General features: G+C 40.5%; 2 protein-coding genes across 2 annotated transcripts in view; both read right to left on the reverse strand.

Moving 5' to 3' along the window:
* Positions 1–6: 6 nt before the first annotated feature.
* On the reverse strand, positions 7–8,415 carry LOC111653166 (signal transducing adaptor molecule (SH3 domain and ITAM motif) 1). The gene is made up of 14 exons (XM_023403642.2): positions 8,055–8,415; positions 5,578–5,662; positions 5,287–5,362; positions 4,984–5,079; positions 4,719–4,865; positions 4,301–4,391; positions 3,865–4,060; positions 3,410–3,504; positions 2,201–2,289; positions 1,802–1,889; positions 1,579–1,633; positions 1,238–1,391; positions 790–911; positions 7–269 (listed from the first exon to the last, which is right to left on the reverse strand). Exons 1-14 carry the CDS (start codon positions 8,092–8,094, stop codon positions 38–40), a joined length of 1,566 nt encoding a protein of 521 aa, XP_023259410.1. The 5' UTR covers positions 8,095–8,415; the 3' UTR covers positions 7–37.
* A 1,830-nt stretch (positions 8,416–10,245) lies between these two features.
* colec12 (collectin sub-family member 12) overlaps positions 10,246–23,754 on the reverse strand; it is a 29,814-nt gene continuing 16,305 nt past the window's right edge. Inside the window, exons 3-10 of the mRNA XM_023403655.2 lie at positions 17,829–17,951; positions 14,709–14,795; positions 13,514–14,557; positions 12,866–13,423; positions 12,608–12,750; positions 12,342–12,451; positions 12,020–12,162; positions 10,246–11,279 (exon numbers count right to left, since the gene is read on the reverse strand). Of these exons, the coding sequence (XP_023259423.1) occupies positions 11,260–11,279; positions 12,020–12,162; positions 12,342–12,451; positions 12,608–12,750; positions 12,866–13,423; positions 13,514–14,557; positions 14,709–14,795; positions 17,829–17,951 (2,228 nt within the window). The 3' untranslated portion in view covers positions 10,246–11,259. The remainder of the gene's footprint in view (positions 11,280–12,019; positions 12,163–12,341; positions 12,452–12,607; positions 12,751–12,865; positions 13,424–13,513; positions 14,558–14,708; positions 14,796–17,828; positions 17,952–23,754) is intronic.

The raw sequence follows: 23,754 nt of genomic DNA on the forward strand, positions 1-23,754 counted from the left end.
GCGTTTTGTGTGGGGATAACAGTGAGCTAAGGGGGCCCTATAGCAAGGCTTTCTCTGAGTAGGGGGCCTGTGTGGCATCTGAGGAAGGTGCTATGCTTGGGCCAGAGTGGGTGCTGTAGTTTGGCGTCTGCGTCATGCCTGTGGGAGTCGTGCCTGGGGCGGGGCCAGGGGCGGTGGCTGGGTTCTGGTAGGACTGAATGTCTGCTGGGGCCATGCTGCCTGGAGCTGCAGTGTAGACTGGCGGCTGGCCCATGTACATATGAACGTCACTATGGAAAAGAGTGAAGCAACATGAATTACAACACTACAGCAAGATGGAATCATTAAACTGTAAATGGAAGGTTGAATCATTAATACTGAAAACTCTCAGTATTCTAATAATGTCCAGGTCTCAAAAACCAGCTGAGACCAGCACAAACAATTACAGGCCAGTCGCTAATAAAGGCCAGAAATACTAAGGGGGGGGCGTCGTGTGGCGTAGTGGTCTAAGCAGGCGCCCCATGTGTAGAGGCTACAGTCCTCGCTGCAGTTGGCCCCGGTTCGAGTCCCGCATCGGACAGCCTTTACTGCATGTCATTCCCCCTCTCTCTGCCTCCTCATTTCCTGTCTCTCTCCACTATCCTGTCCAATAAAGGCACAAAAGCCCAAAAACATATCTTTAAAAAAAAAAAAAAGAAATACTAAGGGGAATTGACCTGTAGTTTAACCTGCATTGTTACTTCAGCCTAATTTAGATTTCTGCTTTTTATGCTTTAGTATACCAGGACACAAAGACATATGTGGACTCACCTGGGAGCTGGCTGGCCAGGTATGGGGGCTCCAGCTGGAAGCTGCTCCATGGGAACAGTATAACCCTGCACCGCAGTACCACTCATTGCATATGAACCTGATGCAGGCTGGCCAGGGTAAACCTGTGGGTCAAACACATGTGCAAAGCTCACACTGAGTGCTACTGAGGGAATAAGGGCTTTGCTAGATTGACAACAAAACACACTTGAGAAACTCTAAAGTAACATCCTTCTCTAAATATGAAACTGACAGCTCAGCAGTTCTGAGAGCAACATTTCTATGAATCATCTATTCTAGATGATTCAAAGACATTGTTTCTGCATTCTGTGCTGACATAGATGATAGATAGATGGCACTTCAGATACACTGTAAATTGAAGTAATGTTGAGCCTCAAAACTGTTCTGCTCAAAGTATAAGTGTCTGTGTCACATGACGAGTTGACTATACCTGCTGCGCTGCATTGGCAGGCTGCTGCATGTAGTATTGTTGGCTCTGCAGCTTGGCATACATGGCGTACACCGGATCCTCATTCATCAACTTTGCATACAAAGACAGAGCTTCCATCACCTTCACGTTCAGCTCCGACAGCTCTGAGTGCTTCCTGTTGATAGAAACCAACGCAAACTTTTAAATTCCCTTAACTACATTTTCCATGAGGGTAAGGTTATGTAGATCTGTTGATGTGTTTTATATCTGGTATCTGCGTTCTTTTATGCGCGCACATTTTTCAACTGACAATAATTTGTGGTTCTCTTTTGGCAAAACCATGTCATTTCTGCACAATGCACCTGTCAATATCTTCCAGCTTCTGGTCAATGAGAGGTCCCATTTGATTGCAGGCACCTGATAAAAATAAAATCAAAAAATTTTACAGATTTAATCTCTAGTCAACATTAATTCATCTTTACAAAAAGATTACCACATTTGTTACAGTAAACCAATTGATTTTTGATTTGATTTTTCCTCTTTCAGTCTTTTACTTTCATTCTTTCAGTCTTAAATTCAGTTTACCTTCAAGCTGTAGTAACTCAACACTGTCTGACTGGTTGTCTGTGGGATCTGCACTCTGAATCATCTGCAGTAGCTGGTCCATTTTGTCCTGAAAAATTAAGTTTCTGTAGTGAGACTCTTTGGGTAGGTGTGATGAGTTCATTTTTCAACACGACTAGATCCAATTTGGAGAAAGAGAAAAAGAAGACATTATCCTGGGGAAATTAGTTCACTAATTAATTTCACTAAAATAGAAAACCTTGTCTCTGTTAGGCTTTTATTCTGACTGTGTTGTTGCTCATTTTATGACAGTGTTACACTTGTGAAATTCTCTATCTTGAAACATAACTTGTGGCAAAAGTGCCACCTCAATGAGGGTGAGCAAGCTTAGCAAGTCAACACACAATGCAGGGAACTTACCTCGTCTATATAAACAGGCTCTTGTTCGGGCTCTATGGTCTCCACCTGGATGTCCTCACTGAACTGTACTGTCTTCTTCTCTGTCTTCACTGAACATTTCCAAGTAACAGTGAATGCGGCAACAGAAAAACAACGCAACAGTAGCAATCAGAAACACATCCGCAAGAAGTCAGGAGGCGCTGATTCGATACTCAATGTTCCGATTCTAACGCAAAACATTAGTCCAGATATCAGATGAAAAAAACCCCCAAACATCTGATAAAAGCTATTGACAAATCTTGAAATGTCAAACCACTCTATAACGAAAACTCAGAAACAGTAGAAACAGCAGTTGCCAGCTGTCATGTTTGCTGAGTGGAGTGATTTTACAACGACAGTGGAACAAAGCAAAATAGCAGAATGCACGCGTGGCAGTTTGAGTGTTTCGAGGGATTAAACATTTGCAGAAGCATCACGCAAAAGAATATGATGAAGCTATAGAAGCAACAAGCGCTAATAACAAAAGTGTGCCCAAGCATCAAACATCTGGATGTAATGAAGAAGCATGACAAACTCCCACCAGACAGGAGAATGTTTAGACGACAAAGGTTCTGCTTTGCAAAAAGTGATGCCCCAGGCTAAACATTTCTGTGGCTCACACAGTAGAAGCCATTGTGACGGCAATGAAGATAGTAAATGCTTGAATGATAGACCTGAATGGATTAAAAAAACAGCATGCATCACTCAATGCCAAGTACTGAGAATGCTGCATTTGAATAGCTCATTCGGCATTTACAGAAAATAAATAAACAATATTCCATATCAATATGACAAAATCAAATTTGTTGTATAAGAATCAGAAAAGATAAAAGTTGCATAAAGCTCTCTAATAAGAAAAGGATGTATGTCCAAAAAGCTATCAGAACAATTCTCTTACGGCTTCCCAGAAGTACAAACAGTTTTATTGTTTACTTCATGTGATAACCCACATATCTTTTTATGTCTATTACATTATTACATTTATAACTTGATTGTGTTTTCTTTTTAATCGTGCTGTGTACTTTGTATCGTTTCGCCAGCAGCGTGTAAGTGATATTGTGTGCAAGTCTTTCCCTCTCTGGGATCAATAAAACAATACTGCTAATGGACTAAATGGGATATCAAAGAACTAGCAATGACATAAATGTATAAAGGACGTGTTTCTGTGTGTGTGTCTATGTGTACACTCACTCATCTCAGGCTCTGCTGTGAGGTCAGCAGTGACAAAGTTAGAGGGGAACAGCCCCACTCCCTGGTATGTTTCCCCTTTCCACCAGTTGGGATCACTGAAAAAAAGCAAAAAAATCCTCACATATGACAATCTGTTGTGTTTTCAGTTTTGCAGAGCTCATATAAAGCTTTAACAGATTAGTTGAGCAGATTATTTTACTACTTAATTTCAAGCTTCTTTGAAACGTTAGGATATTTTTTTGAAATCTTGACGAGTCATTTTGTCAGGTGAATACCTTATCATCATATTGTAACACAATCAAAAACCAGTTGTGATACTACAGGGGTATTTTCTTTTTAACAACAACTCCTAACACCACCTAACTGCCCTAAATCCTCTCTGTTATTTGCTAAATCCTTGTTTGCTGTGCTCATTTTTTGTGTGTGTGTGTGTGTGTGTGTGTGTAAAAGTTCACCTATCGTCCAGGATAGTGATGATTTCTCCTGACTTGAAGGTGAGCTCATTGTCCTCTGCAGCCTCGAAGTCGTAGATGGCGCGGACTTTTCTGCCATCCGACTTGTGTGAGGAGAGCAGGTTAGAGGTGCTCGGGTACAGGCTCGACAGGGAGGTCTGTGGCTGCTGACGTTGCTCCTTCAGCGACAACTCAATAGCTGCAAACAAAAAAGCACAGAAAGATGTGATTGTGTTTTTGCCCTCAAAAGTCCTTAACCCTTGCCACACATCTGCAGTTCATCAATCCAGTGTGAACTGTGATGCAATGCCAGTAAAGACGTAAAGGTGTCAGTGTGCATATTTTAGACGATAATGTCCTTTTACATACATTTCTCCATTGATGCCTGAGGATTGAAAATCAGACGAACTGTCATGATAATGAGCTAAAAGTTTCTTACCTTTGGCCAAGTCTTCCTCTTCTTTTTTGTTTGTTGAGGTGGACGGATCCTTTGCCACTAAAGCAGGGCTTGCTTTTGCTTGCTCTGCAGCCTGTGAAAAATTGATAATCATATACTTATGTAAATGGACTGCACTTATATAGCACTTTTCTAATTTTATCGACCACTCAAAGCCCTTTACACTTCAAGCCACAGTTTCCTCCTGAGCCACAGCCCACCCCCAACTCATCACTTCAGTCTAAACATTTAAGCAACCATAAATTTAACCATTTACCATTTACTTTTTCTTTAAACATTTTTTTGTTTTATTAGATATCATTTGTATTGTATGCATCTTCATTACTAGTCCACTAGGATGCCACAAACATAGAAATCTAAAAATTTACAAATAACTTTCTATTCCACCCTACGGGCCTACCTGGGACCCCACTGCAGGGAAAGTGACACCTTGCTCACGCAGATTTTTGATCATCGCCGAGATCAGACTGAGTTGTGGATCATTGCGGAAGTCCTCGGCCCACTCCACCATAAGGGCCTTCAGCTTCTCACACACTTTGGGGTGGCCCTGGAGACATGACAAAGCATTTTATGAGAATAACCATGGCGCATGGCATAATTTCAAGTAATCACAAATACTTAATGGAGGTTATCTGGACACACAAAAAATGAAAATGACCACATACCTTGTTTAAGACATTACTGACTTCACTGGCAAACTCTCTGGAGCACACCTCCAAGTGGAATATCTTCCCACAGTTTGAGACACAAGCACCAAGAAGCTGCAAGGACAAAGGGAAGGGTACAAGATATATCCATAAAAGCAGGCGACAAATGTGTAGCACTTATTAAGATATAACTTATCATAGCATAGATTTGGTTACTCCATTAGCTCCCATCTTAGTGAGGGGTTAATTAAGTTAAATGACAGGAAGACAACATGACGCCTCCATTAACTGAACGATCACATTTGTTTCCAGTCTGCTTACAGTCAGTGCCTGCATGGCCACATGAGGATCCTTGTGGTTCACTCTTCTCATTATAGAGCGGAGACATTCTTTAGGCCTGCAACAAAATGGTAGGAATCAAAGGTTTGTAGAAATGAATTGCTTGGCCACAGACCAATGTCACTATAGAAGTTTTAACATTGAGAATGAATATTTATCTTAAGTTTCTCCTTGTGTCCCTGAGCTATGCATTTTAAAAATTGAAAAGCCCTAAAGAAAAGCTGATAGAAGTGTTTGTGTGGATTTGTTATGTGTGGCAGACGGTTAACTAACCCAGTGCGTGACTGTCCTATCTTATCACATATGTCCAGAATGAGGCCCCAGTCCTCAGCTGTGTTCATCTCACTGGTCGCTTTCTCTGCAGGGAAAAGCACAACAACAGCACAAAACTTAAAGATTGCAAAAACCCTTTTTCATAACTTATTGTATTTGGAGACAGGGACAAAGAGGAGAGGTAATGATCCTCCGAAGATCAGAAATAATAAAGCTTCTTGAAACAAAAGTTGTGGTTGCATGCGACATCCTCTGTCAATCGAATTTTGGCATAGACAAATTTTGCTTGCTTCCAAAACATCTGTTCAAACAACAGCTGCATTATGCACCCTCACAAATGAGCATAAACGCTAGAGATATACAGAGGGCGGACAAAATAACAGTGTCCCCTATAATACAACAGTCCTGCAGTAAATACCAGTCTGATGAAGCTCATAATGTTTGGTTTACTGTCTCAAGTAACTTCATTTTCTTCAAGTTTATTTGAGACTAGCTTGTGCTATTGTGAGAATATACCTATTCAGCAGTGGTGAGAGTTCCTCTTTGTCAATGCAGTTGCTCTATCATCAGTGAAGGAAGAGGTGCTCAGATCCTTTTCTTAAGTAAAAGTACCAATACAACAGTCTGAAAATACTCAATTGCAAGTAAAAGTCCTGCATTCAAAATTCTACTTACACAAAAGTTCAGAATTATTATTATGACCAAAATGTACTTCAAGCATCAAAAGTAAAAGTGCTTGTTCTGCAGAAAACTGCTTTGCGTATGGTCATGAGATAAACCTCCACAAATCTGTTTTCAGCTATTCTCAGTCTTTTCTGTAATCTTTTATTTTTTTGTGAAACATTGGACAATGTTTGACTCAAATAGTCATATTAATCAACCCATCTCAGAGGTTGGTCTCTTTTTGGTGATAGAAAACATCATAGACCATCATAGAATTGAAGTGCGTAACAAGGGGTCCCAAACTGGACATGTCTAAGTCGCCACAAGACAAAAACCACTGGTGATCTTTAAGAAACGTGTAGTATTTGACCAGCTTTTTATATTTTTAATGTAAAAACTTAATCTGAAAACTAAGCTGTAACCTGTTCAGTAAAAAGTACAATATTTTCCTCTGAAATGTAGCTAGTGGAGTAAAAAAGTGTAAAGTAGTAAAAAAGGGAAATACTCAAGCTAAGTACAAGTACTTCAAAACTGTGCTTAAATTGTAGTAATTCAAGAGTACAGTGCTTCAGTAAATGTCCTGAGTTACTTTCCACCGCTGCATTTGCCATATGTCTCCATGATTTATTCCAAAATATGTCATTTTACAGTGTTTGATGGAACAGCAGTTCATACATTAAGTACAGTATTTCACCTCTCTTTAATTGACTTGTGTTTACACGTCTTGCCTTGTACGTTACCCCAAATATGGGCAAATATATTGTTGTGTACAGACACGATTTTAAGTTGTAGCTATTCATTCAAGATCTCTAGGTGCATCAGACCATTTTGAACGATCCTGCAAATCAATAAGCAAGACTTTGTGATGAAGTAAATTGATTTTGTTTTACATAATATTTACTTTATTAAGATTTATGTGGATATTGCAATGTCAGATTAGAAATACCAAAATAGAGGAGAGGCACCTAACAGCATATTTACTCAAAAACAGAACTGAACACTGTCAAAATGACCATTCATGGTGAAATAACACCCGACAGCCCAAACATACCCATTATAAGCCTCACCAAATTAGCATTTACTGCTGGCTTTGAGGGCTATAGCTTGTATGGTAATGTGCAGTGTGGTGTTTGTGTACTTTGCCCACCCCTTTCCACTGCACATGCTAATGAAGTGGTTAACCACTCGACCCAGAACAAAGAGAGAAAAGGAAACACATCGTAGCTGTACAGTTTCACACACCATCCCGCATCCTCTTTCACTTCCAGCCACTGTGAGATGTCAGGCTCATCATATTGGTTAGCCAACATACAATGGGATACAGTAAGGTACTGATGAGGCAGATGGCTAGCTAGCTAGATTCAATTAGCTGATGACAACATCTCTGTCACACGTCAATTAACAGTTAGACTGAAGAAAAGATAAACTTTACTTATAATATAGCTTGCAAAGCAACTGAAAAATACAAATAGCATAAAGGCTTGTCTTTTCAAATGTCGCACTTTGTGAACGTTTTCAAGGATTCTGGATGCTAGCTGCTGCTAGCTAAATCTCCACATTAGATAAGGCAAGCTAGTTAGCCCACTGAGCTTTCTAGCTAACTGAATCACAACAAACATCGGGAAAACACACAGTACCAGTATCAGTTTATATATCCTGCAAAATACACTGCAAGACAGCCATTTAACATCAACAGTGTAAGTCCTGAGGCGAACTGTGAGGTTGAACACAGCTGGAGAACACAAACAAAGCTGTCTGACCACAGCTACTTCAGCTAGCCTGCTAGAAATAGCCCCCAGTTCTTGATTACTCACCAACATCTTGGTCAAATGGGTTCGTCGCGAAGAGAGGCATTGCTGGTGTATTGACAACAACAGATTTCGCCTTCCCCTGTTATTTTCTTTCCCTCTGGTTTATTTCATACAATAAAAACGCATAGTAACAACAGCTTCATGAATGTCAAGCGGAGCTAAGATGACTCTACTCTACACAGTCACTCCTTCACCAGACGGCAACAAGATGAGTATTCCGGGTAGCTGTCCCGTGTTAAGCAGACCGCTGTCATCGACTATAATTCAGCGCTCACACCTGTTAATTAACTGTACAGCTGTGATCAACTGGACCATGAGCTACAAATTGCCCTTGCCGTAAAAAAAAATAACATGTCATCGTCAGGTGATGGTGATCATGTGACGTTATCTCATTGCTTTGACCACAAAACATTTGCTTTTTTCCCATCTGGACCAGGTCCGGATCAAAAACCACAATGCACACACTGGTCAAATCTGGACTAGATTATCACATAGAGGCTGAAGACTCTTTAAAACACATTTTCTGATTCGTGAAACCTTTATTCTGTTTATGAAAACTGCAATGACGGAGATTTCACTGCTTTTTTCACATCTAAACCATATCAGACCAGGTCTACCTTTACAGGAATGTAATATATAACATATATGTCCCTATATCAAGAGTGTTGTTGCTATAGATGTCACATATAAGGGGATATATTACTATCACATATATACATCCTCAGGATATATGAAGATGTAAGTTTGTAACATGTATGAAATACCCATAGTACATATAGTAAAATATATATTTAATGTATGCAGGCCTATGCAAGTTTATTAAAACAATATACATATAAAAATCCACATGTTTATGTATGTTTTCCTTATCAATTTCTCATTCATTTTGAACATATCTGTCTTTCCATTCTGGTAAAGTTGTCTCAGACTATTTACATAATGTTTCTACAGTATAAGCATATATACATCAACAGTTTCCAGTAACTGAACATTATAACCTTCATGAAGGCGGGGTTTAATGCAGGACCGTTGTGTTAGACTGTATTAGTTATAGCTGGTGTACTTAATAGGCTGCCATCTGAGCACATCAGATATTGCAGTGCAACCAATTTAATCAGCTACTTGCACATTCAGTGCTTAGACTAAATAGCTGCTCAGAGGCGAACTGAGAACAGTTTAACAGACTGAGGAACAAAAGAGTTCTTTAATCGGCTCAGTCCAGCCTGTGGGACTTCCGGTGGGATTAGGGGTCGGGCCCTTCCAAAGGGTTACAAGATGAATCTTAGGGGTCAAGATGGTTAATAGTTGAGGAAAGATGAAAAAACAAAGTGACACAAATTTGAGTTTGTTTTACTTTTCTTTAATCTTTTCTTTTCTTTTTTTTCTTTTCTTTTTTTTTTAGTTTTCTCAAATGGCTGTTTAAATGAAACCATGTGAGAAGTTAACGGTGGGAATGTCTCTTTGGTGAAACGGCTAACAACTCATAGATGTAAAACATGACAAGAGGCCTCGAAACTGCTTTTCTGTAAGAGGTAACCAGCCAAAAAGATTGGGAACCACTGGTTTTATCTTTAACAAAGGCATTGTATTCTAAAAAATTATGATATGTTTTTTTTTTTAAATGTTAAACTTAAATCTGAAAAGTAACTTGACTAAAGTTATCAAATAAATGTGATGGAGATACAACATTTCCCTCTGAAATCTAATGGTTTTTAACCATAAAATAGCATAAAATGAATATACTGAAATAATTCCCTTTCAATTGTCCTTAACTACACTACTTACCTTAAGTTAATGTACTTTGTTACTTTCCACCACCATATTCAACCATATTCAAGCTCATTTTTTACCCAGTAATTAAAAGGAATTTCTGTCTGTGAATAAAACCATATATGATGTAGATAAATCAATATCAAATAGTTATCACATAATGTAATCAATCAGCAATGGTAGAAAGTAACTATGTTCATTCAAGTACTGTACCTGAGTACAATAAGGTACTGAATCTAAAAAACAGACATCAGTAATTATTCACAAAATATATATACTATAAGAATTGATTTTTTGCATATTGTTCTATAAGAAGTGTCTTTTCTTCTTTAGTTTTTATGGATAAATGAAAAGCTTTTAATGCCATATCATTTTAGTGTATTTATTACAATATTTAATAAGACAAAAAGCACTGACTCCACACACAATTTCTTTCCCATTTTATTGTGATAAGTGTCCTGGCCTGATCCACAGGAATTTAATTAAGGCCTGATAAGCCTTGAGCCAGATTACAAACTGCTACTCAGTCCTTAAACATAATATGAATTTACAAAAGTCAATCCTATAACAATAACAACTGATTATGCAAATAATAAACATGTAATATGTTTCACATATTGTATTTGGCATAATGAATAAATCATCTTATAATGGCTACATTACAAAACATTTACATATTGTTAATGTATGCCTCATAGTGTATAAAACTCATACTGGCAGTCTAAAGTCTAAAAACACTATCCTTCATAAAACAGCAGCGCTGCTCACACTGAACATCTTTTATCACAAAAGTGACATTGATATTTCAGTTTGCAGAGAGGTGAAATTTATACTAGCTTTATTTCGATTTATTGTCTGAGTTTGCAGTCGTTTGTTGATGGTGAATGTGCGCTCACCATTTTTCTGGGAGCTTATTTCTGAGCACAGTTCTGAATCTGTGATGTATTTGACAGTATAAAAATAATTCTACCATATTAACAACATAATCCTCTGATATAGATTTTTTGTGAGTCTAAAGATTGAGAAGGCAGTTAAGAAAAAAAATGATATGAAAGTCAATCCCAACCAACAATTAACCTTTTGCAAAATATTATTTACAGATACACCTGTACAACAGTGGCTGCACCAAACAATGACTCAGTATAGCCTAAACAAATGATTGCATTCTCATCTCATTCCTTCAGTACAAATACTAAACCAATACCATAGTGGGCTGGCTCTGTGCTTGTTCTGTCTTCTGCACCATACTGTGTTGTAAAGTGCCTTCAAGACAAAGATCAGTCCAAGTCTCAGTGTTGCTTAACTGGGCTGGCTTTATCAGAGGCCTCTATTCATCTAGAGCTCCTCCTCATGTCCTTCATTGTCCTCGCATCTTCAACCTCAACTTCAGCCGCTACACCTTTCTCCCAAAGACAGCTCACACTGTCTTAGATGGATGCTATAAAACTGGAACTTTTACTGTGAAGAAAACAAAAGCAAAAATATATCACTTAATATAGATTTTAACTCATTTATGATGTGCTTACAGGCTGAAATATCTACAGTTATAGCAACAGTAATAACACATATACTGTAAATATGGTAATCTTATCATAATAATGGACAAACAGATAAAAATGTTGGTTAAGATTGTTTAGTGTTCTGTTGTTTCCATGGTCAAGAATGAACTGTCAAGCTGAACTTTTCAATATTTTTAACACGGATGACAGGTGCTGGAGGTGCCCAGGATCATGGAAACATGTATATCTACATGTCCATGGCAACTGAGGACTGTGTGATACAGCTGAAAGCTCCTGAACAAGTACACCTTTAGCTGAGAATTTTCAATGGACACTGTTGTTTTTTCTGAGCCAATCCCATTTAAACTATACCTTCTTGGTGCCATAAAAACTAGTACTCACTAGAGGACCAGCTGGTCATTAATCTGCAACAGAAAATAGTCCACAGTCCATGCACTGTTTACTCCTGTTTGAGTTACAAAACTACAATGCTCAAATGTTTTAGGAAACTATAAATTTGTGACATGTTTTTAAAGATTTACATGTGGAGTAGGAATGAATGAACTGAGGACGAAGTACATCAGACTGAGTGGAAAAGTCTGAAAATATTGGGAGACTGACTAACACATTGTTCTTTCACACAAATATAAGATTTCAAAATTAAAAAAAAGGTGTGACATATATATAGAGGGTACTGACAGTCGGAGGCACATTCACAGATGAAACCGATGCGGTCAGTGCAGTAGAAATCATTCCAGTTGGCATTATGGATAAGACCAGCACAGTCCTCGCCGTCTTCATGACCATGGGTCCAGTTATCAGGCTGGCCAGGCTTCCACTTCCTGATAATGACAACATGAACAATATGTGTCAAAGTTGAAACATCATAGAAGGTGCTTGTTAGTTACATTCATAGACGCTTGTTGTTTTGAACTGAATACAAAGGGTCAAGTCAAGTCAGAAATCACGACAACACATGGATTCAATTTGCTGTAAAAACCAGTTTGGCTTGTTAACTCACTTGAAAACGGGTATGGTGCCATCCACCCACTTCCAGACATTTTCCTCCTCCCTATCAGTAAGGCCCAGCCAGAAATAACCTTTTCCTGCAATTGCATCTCTCACAAATTGCTACGGACAGAAGAGTAACAGATATTTTTACAGGATGATTAGTTCAGAAATAAAAACAAGTTTGTGTTTTTCTTGAGTTGTTTTAAAGGATTTGTTTCATTTCATCGACGTGAATGAAAATATTGAAGACTGAAGGATAAGTCGGATTTCGTTTACCTGTTCCTCATCGTCATTGATAATGAGCATATGAGATGACATGTTAGTACAAAACAGGTTGGCTTCATCAAAGTTGAGTCTCTGAGAACCAGAGGAGAGGTAATAGCAGCTGTCTCCAAACTTTCTGAACTGAGGTGGGCAACCTGGAACAATTAATGACATTGTCACATTATGCAGGTACAAATCACAGAAGAAACCATTTTCACACAAGCTAATGAGCCACATATCTATTTTGCATCTTGTGATCATTTTACTCACCAGGTGATGGAGTTGTGGCGACAGGGGGCTGGATCTGCCGGGACACGGTGCCTTGTGGTACCTCTGCCGGTTTGGGAGGCTCAGGTGGTTTGGGGGGTTCGGGGGCCTGAGTGGAGTGAGATGGCTTTAGAATAACAGGAGGTGCAGGTAGCCCTGGTAGCCCTGGAGGACCGGGCGGGCCGATGGGTCCAACAGGCCCACGAGGCCCATCCAACCCCGCAGGTCCTGCTGCTCCTCTGGGTCCCTGTGGCCCTTGTGGTCCTGGCATCCCTGGCGGTCCATCCCTACCAAGAAGTCCCGGAGCCCCAGGGTCACCTTTATCACCAGGGTTTCCAGGTCGACCTCCAGACCCTCTCGAACCTTTAGCCCCCGGAAGACCCCGGGTACCAGGTGCACCCTTTGGACCTGTTGCACCTGGTGGTCCAGCAGCACCTTTCTCCCCTTTAGGTCCCACCAATCCTGGCATCCCTTTATCTCCTTTATCACCCTTTTGTCCTGACTGGCCAACTGGTCCCTGGGGACCCCTGTCACCCCTGGGGCCCCTTGGACCCGGTGGACCTGAAACACAATAATAAAAGATGAGTGGAGGATGAGTGGTGGATGTTTGACTAGTGTCAGGACGAACACCAATAGATCTTGTTTTCTTACCCTGCAGGATGGTGAAGTTGGTGATGAGCTGAGAGTGTTTGCTGTCCACCACCTTCATCTCCTCCATCACCATAGACAGGTTGTTGACCTCTCTGTCCAACCTGGCTGCCATCTCATCTTGCTGGGCGCGCAGTTCTTTGCTCTCCGCCTTGGCGTCTGTCACGCTACCATTCAGCCCCAGTAACAGGTCTGAATGCCGAATCACTGTCTCAGCACAGGACCTCAGGCCATTCAGGTCGGAGCTAATGGCACCGAGGAGCTGCGTGGCAAAGCTCACGTTTCCAGTCACGCGGTCCATGTCATTCTCATGTCTGTCTAATCGCGCTTCCATCTCATCAAATTTAGATGATGTGGTGTTATCGTGGTCTCGCTGGTGGTCCATCAGCTCACGCATGCTCTGGTCATGTCCCTCAGTAAGGGCTGAGGCGTTCTGGATTTGGCTGACTAGTGTGCTGAGCTGAGCCCCAAGGTCATCAAGAACTTCCCCATTTGACCGGGCCAGGGCTGAGTTGTTGGCTGCCAAAACCTGGAGATTCTGGACCTTTTCCTTTAGCCACTCTGTGTCAGCCCGGTTCTGTCTGGCTGTCTGCTGCAGACCCTGGTAATCATTCTTCAGTTTCTGCACTGCCTGGCCTGCGTCTTCCACCGTCTTCTGCAGCGTGCTGAGCAGATTGCGCTGCTGGGACTGGGTGATGTTTAGTGCACTGACACTAACCTGGGTCTGGCTCTGCACTTTGGCTTGGCCCTGTATCTCTGACTGGAGCCGTGCAGTGTCCGTCTGGAGATCGTCAATCATGCCACTGTAGGAGCTCAGGGACTGGTTGAGCCTGTGCAGGGAGGCAGCATTGCCTTCCAGAAAACTCTGCAGGGACACGTGGCCATTTTGCATGTCACCTCCAGTGATCCGGAGCTCATCTAAGACATCTCTGTTTTTGGTTGCCCTGAGGGCAATGTCATTCAGTTGGCTCTGTAATTCCTCCAGATCTGACTTGAAAGTCTTGATTTCACTTGTGGCGTTAACTGACTTCTTTCCTGCCTGATCATCTGAAAAGGTAACACACAAAACTATCTATGTTAATAGAAAAATAAAAAGTGGTAAAATTTCACAGTCAAGAACATTCAAAATTTTGTTCACAGCTCCTGTAGGTGAAAACTGTCCATACTTGATATCTAATCTTGTGTTAATGAGATTTACCTAGCTTCTTTAAATCTGTCTCCACAGCATTGATCTTGCCTCCATAATTCTGCATGCCCTCGGTAACATTATCCATCCTCTGGACCACTGACAAAAGAGGAAACAGACAGTGTAATGTAAATAGAAATGAACAGTATATACACTTAGAAGGAAAAAAAGCAATGAGCCAAGTTAAACAATTTCATAGATAGATAGACAGATATATACTTTATTGATGCTGATGCAATATTTTCACTGTGTTTGGTAAGGGGACCCCTTACTCAACCATCATAGATACTAAGACACTAACACAGGAAGTGCATTCAAGTGCATGATAGTAGATTAGCTAGATCTGAATACTTCTTTCACCACTCATACAAAGATCTCATCAAAGCTTTAAGTGTAAACTTGGCTGCAGAGCATGTATTCAGTAAAGCTGATTTTGAACAGCAGAGGGTGCTGTTGTATTCATACCATCTCCAGCGAACAACTGAAAACTCAAAACGGCAACTCTGAGCACAGGATTTTGATCGGAAGATTTTGTAACTGGGCAACTGTGCATCTGTTGATCGATACACTCATCTCAATGTTCCGAGTACATTCACAAATTCCACTTCTCGGGTATAAACAATGTCAAACACATGATGAATGCCACACCAGAGCACTCTTAACTCCAGTTCCACTTTCTCTTTCCCCCTCACATCTGCATTGAGAGTGCAGCTCCTCTCCTCCACAGTTTGTTTTCCTGTCAGCATGTGGGCGTCTAAAAACTGCACTGGCAAACATCCTAAGCTTTCACTGTTATCATTCCAGAAGTGACAAAAACATGGAACAATAACATGCACTTGGGACAAACAAGAAAACACAAGGGCCCAGGTTTCAAAGAGCTATTGGTCAACTGCTGGGAGCTGAAAAATGCCACTCGAGTCTAATCTCTGTCTCTTTCACCTCTTTATATTTAAGAACGCAGAAAATTGCGGAACAGGCCTTATTGGTTGCTCATAACTACCACTGGTAACAGGTACAAAAATACAATATATAGCAGATTCCTGCAACACTGTCTTTCCTCCCTGATCTCTGACATACCTTCTTATCCTCTGTTAATCCCCCACACATACACACACACACACACACACACACACACACACACACACACACACACACACACACACACAGCCCTTTATTGGAAAAGCATTATGAGTTACATAAGGTTGCTAATTTGAGTAAGGCTTATTGAGCTGCCTATTGTGACCCAAATTATGAGCCACATTTAGGCAGTTACCCAACATGCAGCCCAGCAGATTAATACTGATCAATGCCACAGGAGCCGACAGTCAGTGCACAACAGGAAACACAAACAATGACTGTGATCTGTGAATAAAATGGTGATTTGAGCGGCAAATATAAAGAAACATCTGGATTAGTGCAGCAAACTGTATTTTTGTTTGAACCGCCCAACACTGGTTTCTTGCAAACACAGACTCTTGTGGACACTTGCAGCCATTTTTGAGTTAGCCTGTGGTTCATGAGACAACAAATTGCTACCAAGCCATAAAATCTCCTCTGGGTTGTTAAGCCTGAGTAGTTTTTGCGTGGTCATCTGGTAGACATTAGAGCCAAACCATCAAAATCACAGGGGTTTAACGTTAACACAGACCCAAAGCTGGAAACCCCAAACAATCCTGACAGCACTTACAAAGCATTATTTAAATTTTAGATCCAAACTTGTAAACGTTCTGAATAAAGTAATTCTCTATTGGAGCGAACATGCTTTTTGTTTGTTGGTGGAGGTACATGGGTCACCAGGTCAGACTGCTCGTGGAGCAAGTAGGACTTACATATTTTTGCTAAAAGATTATTTGACAGGTTTTCTATGATTGATTTGGACCAAAAATGCATAAGACAGGACAATACACAAAGTACATTCCATACTGATGATCCCTGAAAAAACTTGAATTCCTTTCTGTTTCTATTTAACATCACTGCCTGGGTTCAAACAGGGAGAAACAGCAACAGTGTGTTGCAGTAAGGAAAATGCTGCACAACAAATGCATTTGCTACCTCAAGCTATGACTAAACTCAGAGATATATCAATTCAGCGGAGAGTGAGCAATGGATATGGTCAAGGGACTCTCCTAAAGTAGTAAATCTTAGGCTGACCTCTCTGACTTGGCTGGATTTAGTTTACCATCCTGTTACCAGTGATACGACCATTTGACTTTCATCAAAACTTTAGAGGGAGAGAGACCGCACACGGTAAGCAGGGAGCATGGAAGAAAAGGGAAATCCTATACACATTTCAGTTGTGATATTTCTATTTATCTATATTTTACTATCTATCTATGCTGAGCATCAGAGCATCAAGACTTGAATTGATAGTGTCACTTCTTAGTGGCAATAAAACCCATGAAAAGACCAAAACCAATGACAGAACAGTATTGCTTCTGTAGCCAAAGCCTGATACAGCGTATTCCTCTGTGCCATAGAGCTGCATTGTTATCCAAAAGCTATTAAAAACACACAAGTGAGCCACGCTGTTGCAGTGGGTGACGCCTTCCTTCATTACCATAAACATGGGCACTGTAGTCTATTCTGACTCATCCACAGCAACAACGTCCCGCTGCTGGAGATACTCACAAGAGCATCAAATGTATATGAAACTGGCCTTAAAAGAGTCCATAATTAAAACATTTCTTCTTTTAGGGTAACATTTTCTAAATACCACAGTGTCCAACAGTTTCAGGAAATCACTATATTATATATAATCACTGTGATTTTAAAGATTTATGTCCTCAGTATGAATAAATGGGCTTGAGGCCGAGAGGCACAGACAGGCTGGGGAAGTCATAAAGCTCTGAGTCTGACATAGACATTGTCGGTTTTGTTCATGAAATTTGTTAAGAATAAGATGACAAAAAATATACAATAATCCTCTTGGACACACTCCTACTTATTTTAGTAATAGTAATTCTGCATTGAATATACTCGTAAGGTGACATTTACTTGAATTTCTGTGAATATGGCTCTAAAATAATGAAATGCACTATAGAGACCAAAGTGAGCAATAGACACATGAGAAAATCACAGTATGAATGTCGTGTACTGTGCAAGAAGCAATTTTTTACTTCAGCTTTAACTTACCTTTGTATCCGAGGACAGCCACTGCTATGGTGAGCAGGGCACAGAGCACATAGAGGAGTGCAATAGCCGCCCTCAGTGCCCAGTCATTTTTACACTTGGTGCACTCTGTACCCTCCTGAATTCCTGCAACATACAACAGAATCGGTGTCACACATTACTGTACTATATGCACGCACAATGCAACACAAGGCAATGTTGAGAAGCAGTAGTAACTCAGATATTCTACAACTGGCGCAGGGAGTTCATAAAAATGAGCCAAAGGTTTTCATTCAAAAATGAAATCCCATGGGATGCGTTTTTTTTCATTTCATAACTAAGTTTAGTACAGCATGACTAAAGCAGGACACGCTGTGCCTTTCTTCAGCCAAGTATATATTGAAAACATTTGTCCTCATGAATAGGCAAGAAGACTCACTATGAAACTAAAAATCGCTGCACATGTGTTATCCATACGACAGAAGAGTCAAAACAAAACACGGCCATTCCCCCTCTGTGTCATTCCTCATTGCCATCCGACCCAAAACTACGCTACAGTGAAATATTTGGTCATTCACGTCACAGATGTTCACCAGTCCAGTCCAACACCATGTGATACAATGCTAAACATAATATTATAGGCAGGATGTTTACTTGACTTCATTACAACTGACCAAGTAGCCTCTGGCGAGCAGAGTGAGAGGGCAGCTGGTGTGCGTTCACAACAGGCAATAAAGATCTGTAGACAGAACAAACTTTAAGTCAGATTATATAAGATGTCCTGTAACACTGTACCAGACAGGAAGGTTATTAAATAAGCGGTTTCAGCCTGAGCTAAACCATAACAATTTAAACTACACTTCCATTGTTGTACATTTGCCTTAAATTTTGGGGCTATAGGAAAACCATGGTTTGTCACAACTTGGGTTTTAGTTTCACTTCATTTTGAAAATAATTTCTGGGATCTTGAATTCACTGAAAACAGGTCCGGTGGGACAAGAAACACAAGAAGTCAGTCGCTCATACAGATTAGCTATTTATGTTTTATGGAATAAATTAAAATAATGTTTTTTTATTACTTTGGTTTCGACTGTTTCATAAAGATTATGTTGAACCACTGAGCCAAACTTCTCATTTGACTGACATTAAAGTCCTATAACTATAGTAAATAATGTCGTTGGGTTATGTCATTCTCTAAAGCACCATGGTTTCTGGTCACAACATGCCCCTTGGCATTATGGGTAGGTTTAGTGTTTCCACTGGGGGAATCTATAAAAAATTCCCCAGCTGGACTGACATTTTCATATGACTTCCTCCTCAAACGGCATCAGAGGCCTGGCTCTGTCCCTTTAACTTATGTCACCCGTGATGGGGTGGCTCCATCCTTCTCAGTCTGGGGTGGGCCAGGACCACCAGAGGGGTACTGGAGGTTTGGCCTCTCGGCTTTGGACCCACACATCTGTGCAAACATCACATCTGACCACCTCAAAGGGGCCCAGCCGTGGACACAGACATGGATATGCAGGCCACTGTTGTCCTTATGTGTACTGAGAGACTCATGTTGGGAGCCAGTGTGGAGAACTCCGTCAGAGACCCCCCCCCCGGTCCTGACCACATGCTGCTTAAAGGACAACATCACACCATGTAAACAAGCAGCTGCCCGTCTGCAATTTCTGGGTCAAGAGCAGGGCAGCGTGGTATTTCTGTGTTCATTAGAATTTCAAATACTTTCTCACAGTCCAAATCCTTTAATGAAGGTTTCCATCATTATAGATGTTCTAATAATTAACTCTGTACAAATCCCCTGCACCTGAACAAATTCTTCTCAGTACAATGCCCCCACATAACTGTGTTTACTAGAATCAAAACTCTCCACCATAGTTAATGCAGGAAAACAGATCGGCATCTATATAGAATAATCAGAAATGCAGCCCTGAAGAAAATCACAAGGAATTGGGTGAAACACTCGTGTCCAATTTACAAAAAGACAGAGGCAGATCTTGGGAAAACAAATAAACTTATAGACACACATATTAAAGGAGGAGTAGACATACACATGGTATGTCCGTAAGCAGGTACGAATTACAAATATTTGCGTGCATCCATCTATGTATATGTATGTATGTGCATATATGGATGAAGATGTAACCACTCTTTATCCTCTTCTTCCTTCAGTTTGTGTCACTGGGTGTATGAAATACAAAAAATGAAAATAATAATAACAACAATAATTCAAATGATGTGGAATTATATTGGACATTTTGTTGTTGATAGGGAGAAATTCTAATCATCGATAGTCAAGGTATTTTGGTGAAGAAAGCTCTCTGGAGCCCAGGATGTCTTATGCTGAGGATGTTTATTGAAGCTTGGCCAAGCAGAACAGAGGGATCATCAATACAGTCTCCTGTGCATGATGTCACCTCAAGTCTGAAGCAGGAACCCCTGTGGTTAGTCTTTATACACTTAGAAAGATGACTATAGATAGCTTACATTCATTGATTGGTCCATTAACCATAAACAAGGAAACATGATTACACACGCCGAGGTGCTGATACTCACAACACCCAGCCCCTTGTTATTGACCATCCAAGATCTTCTGTTATCAACCCTAGCACCAACAGCAGCAAACCACAGCTGCGTCTGGAGGAGCCGCCTGAGCATCTCAAGGCCTGTAAGATTTAATGCAGTAGCTGTGGCACAGCAACCTAGGGCCTCACACTGACCTTTCACCCTGAGTCAGTCATTCATTAGGTAGACAAGAGAAAATTCCCTCACAGTTGTTGTACTGAATTATGAATTGTAAGAGAAGTATGAAAAGGTAGACCTACACACCTGCTGCACTCTTAGTGGTTACTGAGTTACAAAAAGGCTGCAACCATATTTTAGCACTATCCAAACAAGACAAAGACGGTATAGGTTACTAGCATAATTAATTAAACTATAGCACAACAGTGTTAGAGACTTGAAAAGCAACGCTGGGACACTTTGTCAGCTGTCTCACACCCTTTCACTTGGTATTAATAGAAGGAATAATCAAGGCAAGTCTGAGAGCATTTAAAATCCTACAGCTGGACTTTAAGGTGTAATAGACAAAAGTAATCTTGTAGTTATGTGAGTGATTATGAACTCTGAAAAGCGAAATAAAATGAGTCTTAAGACAGGATTTACAAGTTGCAATAGACAGAGAAGACCTGACAAACTGTGTTTGTACAAAATGTTCCACAGTGAGGGGGCAGCTATGGAAACTGCTCAGTCACATTTGGGAGTCTAACCTGGAACGGCGTTGTTCAAGCTATTGGCTCATCATGGAAAAAAATGGGTAAAATCAAAACCAAAGTGCTTTAACTGTCAGGACTATAATCTAAATGTACATGTGGTCTCTACACAAACTTTAAAGTTCCTAGGGTTAACACCATCACTATTTAGCAGATACTGTGTTGTAAATCCTGGCCGGGACAGGTTACAGACCCAGACTGTCATGTTCTCTCAGAAATGATGCTTCCACTGGATGAACATGGAAATTCATTCTGGGCAGAGCACACAGTAGCTCTGTCCAGGGTCGCAACATTTTCCCACTACTTGTCACTGGAGTGTTTTCTGTTCCTCTCCAAAAGATTTTTCTCAAACAACTACTCTGTCAACGATGTGGTTCACACAGCAAGGGTGAAGAGAAAACACTTCTAAAGTAGCCACAGTATTCTGTTACATAGGAGCCAGAAAGAAAATAAAACTACTGGGTTTCTAAAGCCATAGGTACGAAATGTGGGCTAAGTAGTTTTCGCAAATGCTTTGACGGCTTGTTTAGTTAAATTTACATCCACAGAAGATGTTAAGGTATATTAAGGTAAAGGTGAAAATATAGTGTGCATGAACTCATACTGCTTATAGTCCAAGCACACCACAGCAAAAACAATCAGATGTGTCCAATCTTTTCAAAGTGGTAATGTAATCATGAAAAACTTGATTCTCCATGGCCCTCACCCCTACACACATTATGTTCCTCATTCGTCAGTAAGTGAGTCATTTTTCATATCTACAGGACCATTGTGACCTCTTGCTGTCTACACATAGACTACCGCAGTACATAAACATGTTGACACATTCATGTCATGATCTGAAAGAAAACACATTGCTAAACCAAAAGGCCTGGTGCAAAACATACGAGGACTGTAGCTGCTGGGAGTTGAGAAGCTGGACGGCAGCCAGGACGTCCCAATCTACAGGCTGGAATCCTGCCACATGATCCCCAAGAGGTAAATAAATGCCACAAAAGCCTAGAAAGAGCAGAGGTATGGTGGAGGATACTGTGTCTTAAATATTATTACTGTCAAGTGACGACCATATACACCCAGTTTTGAAATGTTTATGTTTTTATATAGTCATTCATTGTCTGAGCTTATGGACCAAGACAAAAATAAATATATATTTTACAAAAATGCACGAGCATTCATCTCAAAAAAGGTTTTTTTTTATAGCTGTGCTAGACTAGGGATTATATCGTCTGTCAAATCAGTCCACTATTATGGTTCAGATTGACATACTAAATCAGTTACTGGATAGATTCCAATGACACAAACTACAATTCAAATGTCTTTGGTGATCCTCTGACTTTTCCTCCAGTGCCACCATGAGCTTGACATTTGTGGTTTATGAATCTCAACGGCTACAGGATGGGTTACCATGACATTTAGTTCAGACAATCATGTCCCCCTCAGGATGAATTGTGATAGCTTTATCAACCCCTTAATATTTCATCTAATGGCTTCATTGGGTCAAAAGTTTAATTTTCCCAATAGGCTACTTTTGTTTATGACCAAAGACATGTTCATTTCACTGCCACCAGCCTCAAGTGTGCGTTGTGTTTAATGATAATTAGTAAATGTTAGCATGCTAACATGCCAAACTTAGATGGCCAGCATGGTAAACATGATTCCTGTTAAACATTAGCAAATTAGCATTGCCAATTTGCACATGTTAGCATGCTGACATTAGCATTTAGCTCCCACAATGCATTGCTGCAGTGTAACCTCACAGGGCTAGCATGGCTGTAGACTCATGCTAAAATCATTATAGTTAAAGTGACCATTTGGAAAAACATTTGCCGGTAACATAATGCCATTTGTGCATTTCTCTGACTGGCCAGATGCATCACAGCAGATGCTCCAAAGTGATCTATGTTGGTACATATACTGAGAAGTTGTAGTTAGTTGTGGTTCAGCTTTGTTGCTGTTAATTAGCTCACTAGAAGTACTTCTACACAGTAATTCTGAATACAAGTGATTACCATGCTAAGGTTGCCACTCTTTTAAATGACACAAGCACCTACGAAATATTGAAGCGAGATCCGTCCAGTGGCTACAAAAGAAAGGTCATTGAATGCCTCCAAAAACTACAACAAGATGGAGCTCTTGACCGGCCACAATACCTCCGTCTCTATCCTGAGGACACCATTCCATGCCTATATGGAATCCCCAAGGTCCATAAGGAAGGGGCACCCCTCCGACCCATCGTAAGCAGCATCAATTCAGTAACCTACAATATCGCTAAGCTTGTAGCCAACATCTTAGCCCCCCTGGTTGGGAACACACCACATCATGTTCGAAACTCATTAGACTTTGTAAACAAAATCAAAGGCTTGAAAATGGCACAAGATGAAACCATGGTGTCAGACGATGTGACCTCCTTATTCACCTGTATTCCAACAATGGAGGCAGTGGAAACTGTGAGGCATCAATTGAAACAAGATCACACACTACATGACAGAACAAAACTCAAACCAGACCAGATTTGCCAGTTACTGGATTTATGCCTCACAACCACATATTTCCAGTTTAACGGCAACTTCTACAGACAAAAGCACGGCTGTGCTATGGGCTCACCTGTGTCCCCCATTGTGGCCAATCTATACATGGAAATGGTAGAGCGAAAGGCCCTCAACTCCTTCAAGGGA

Source organism: Seriola lalandi, unplaced genomic scaffold (genome assembly GCF_002814215.2).
Source record: "Seriola lalandi dorsalis isolate HSWRI2012SDOR001 ecotype SW California unplaced genomic scaffold, Sedor1 jcf7180002054168, whole genome shotgun sequence".
NCBI classification, from domain to species: Eukaryota; Metazoa; Chordata; class Actinopteri; order Carangiformes; family Carangidae; genus Seriola; species Seriola lalandi.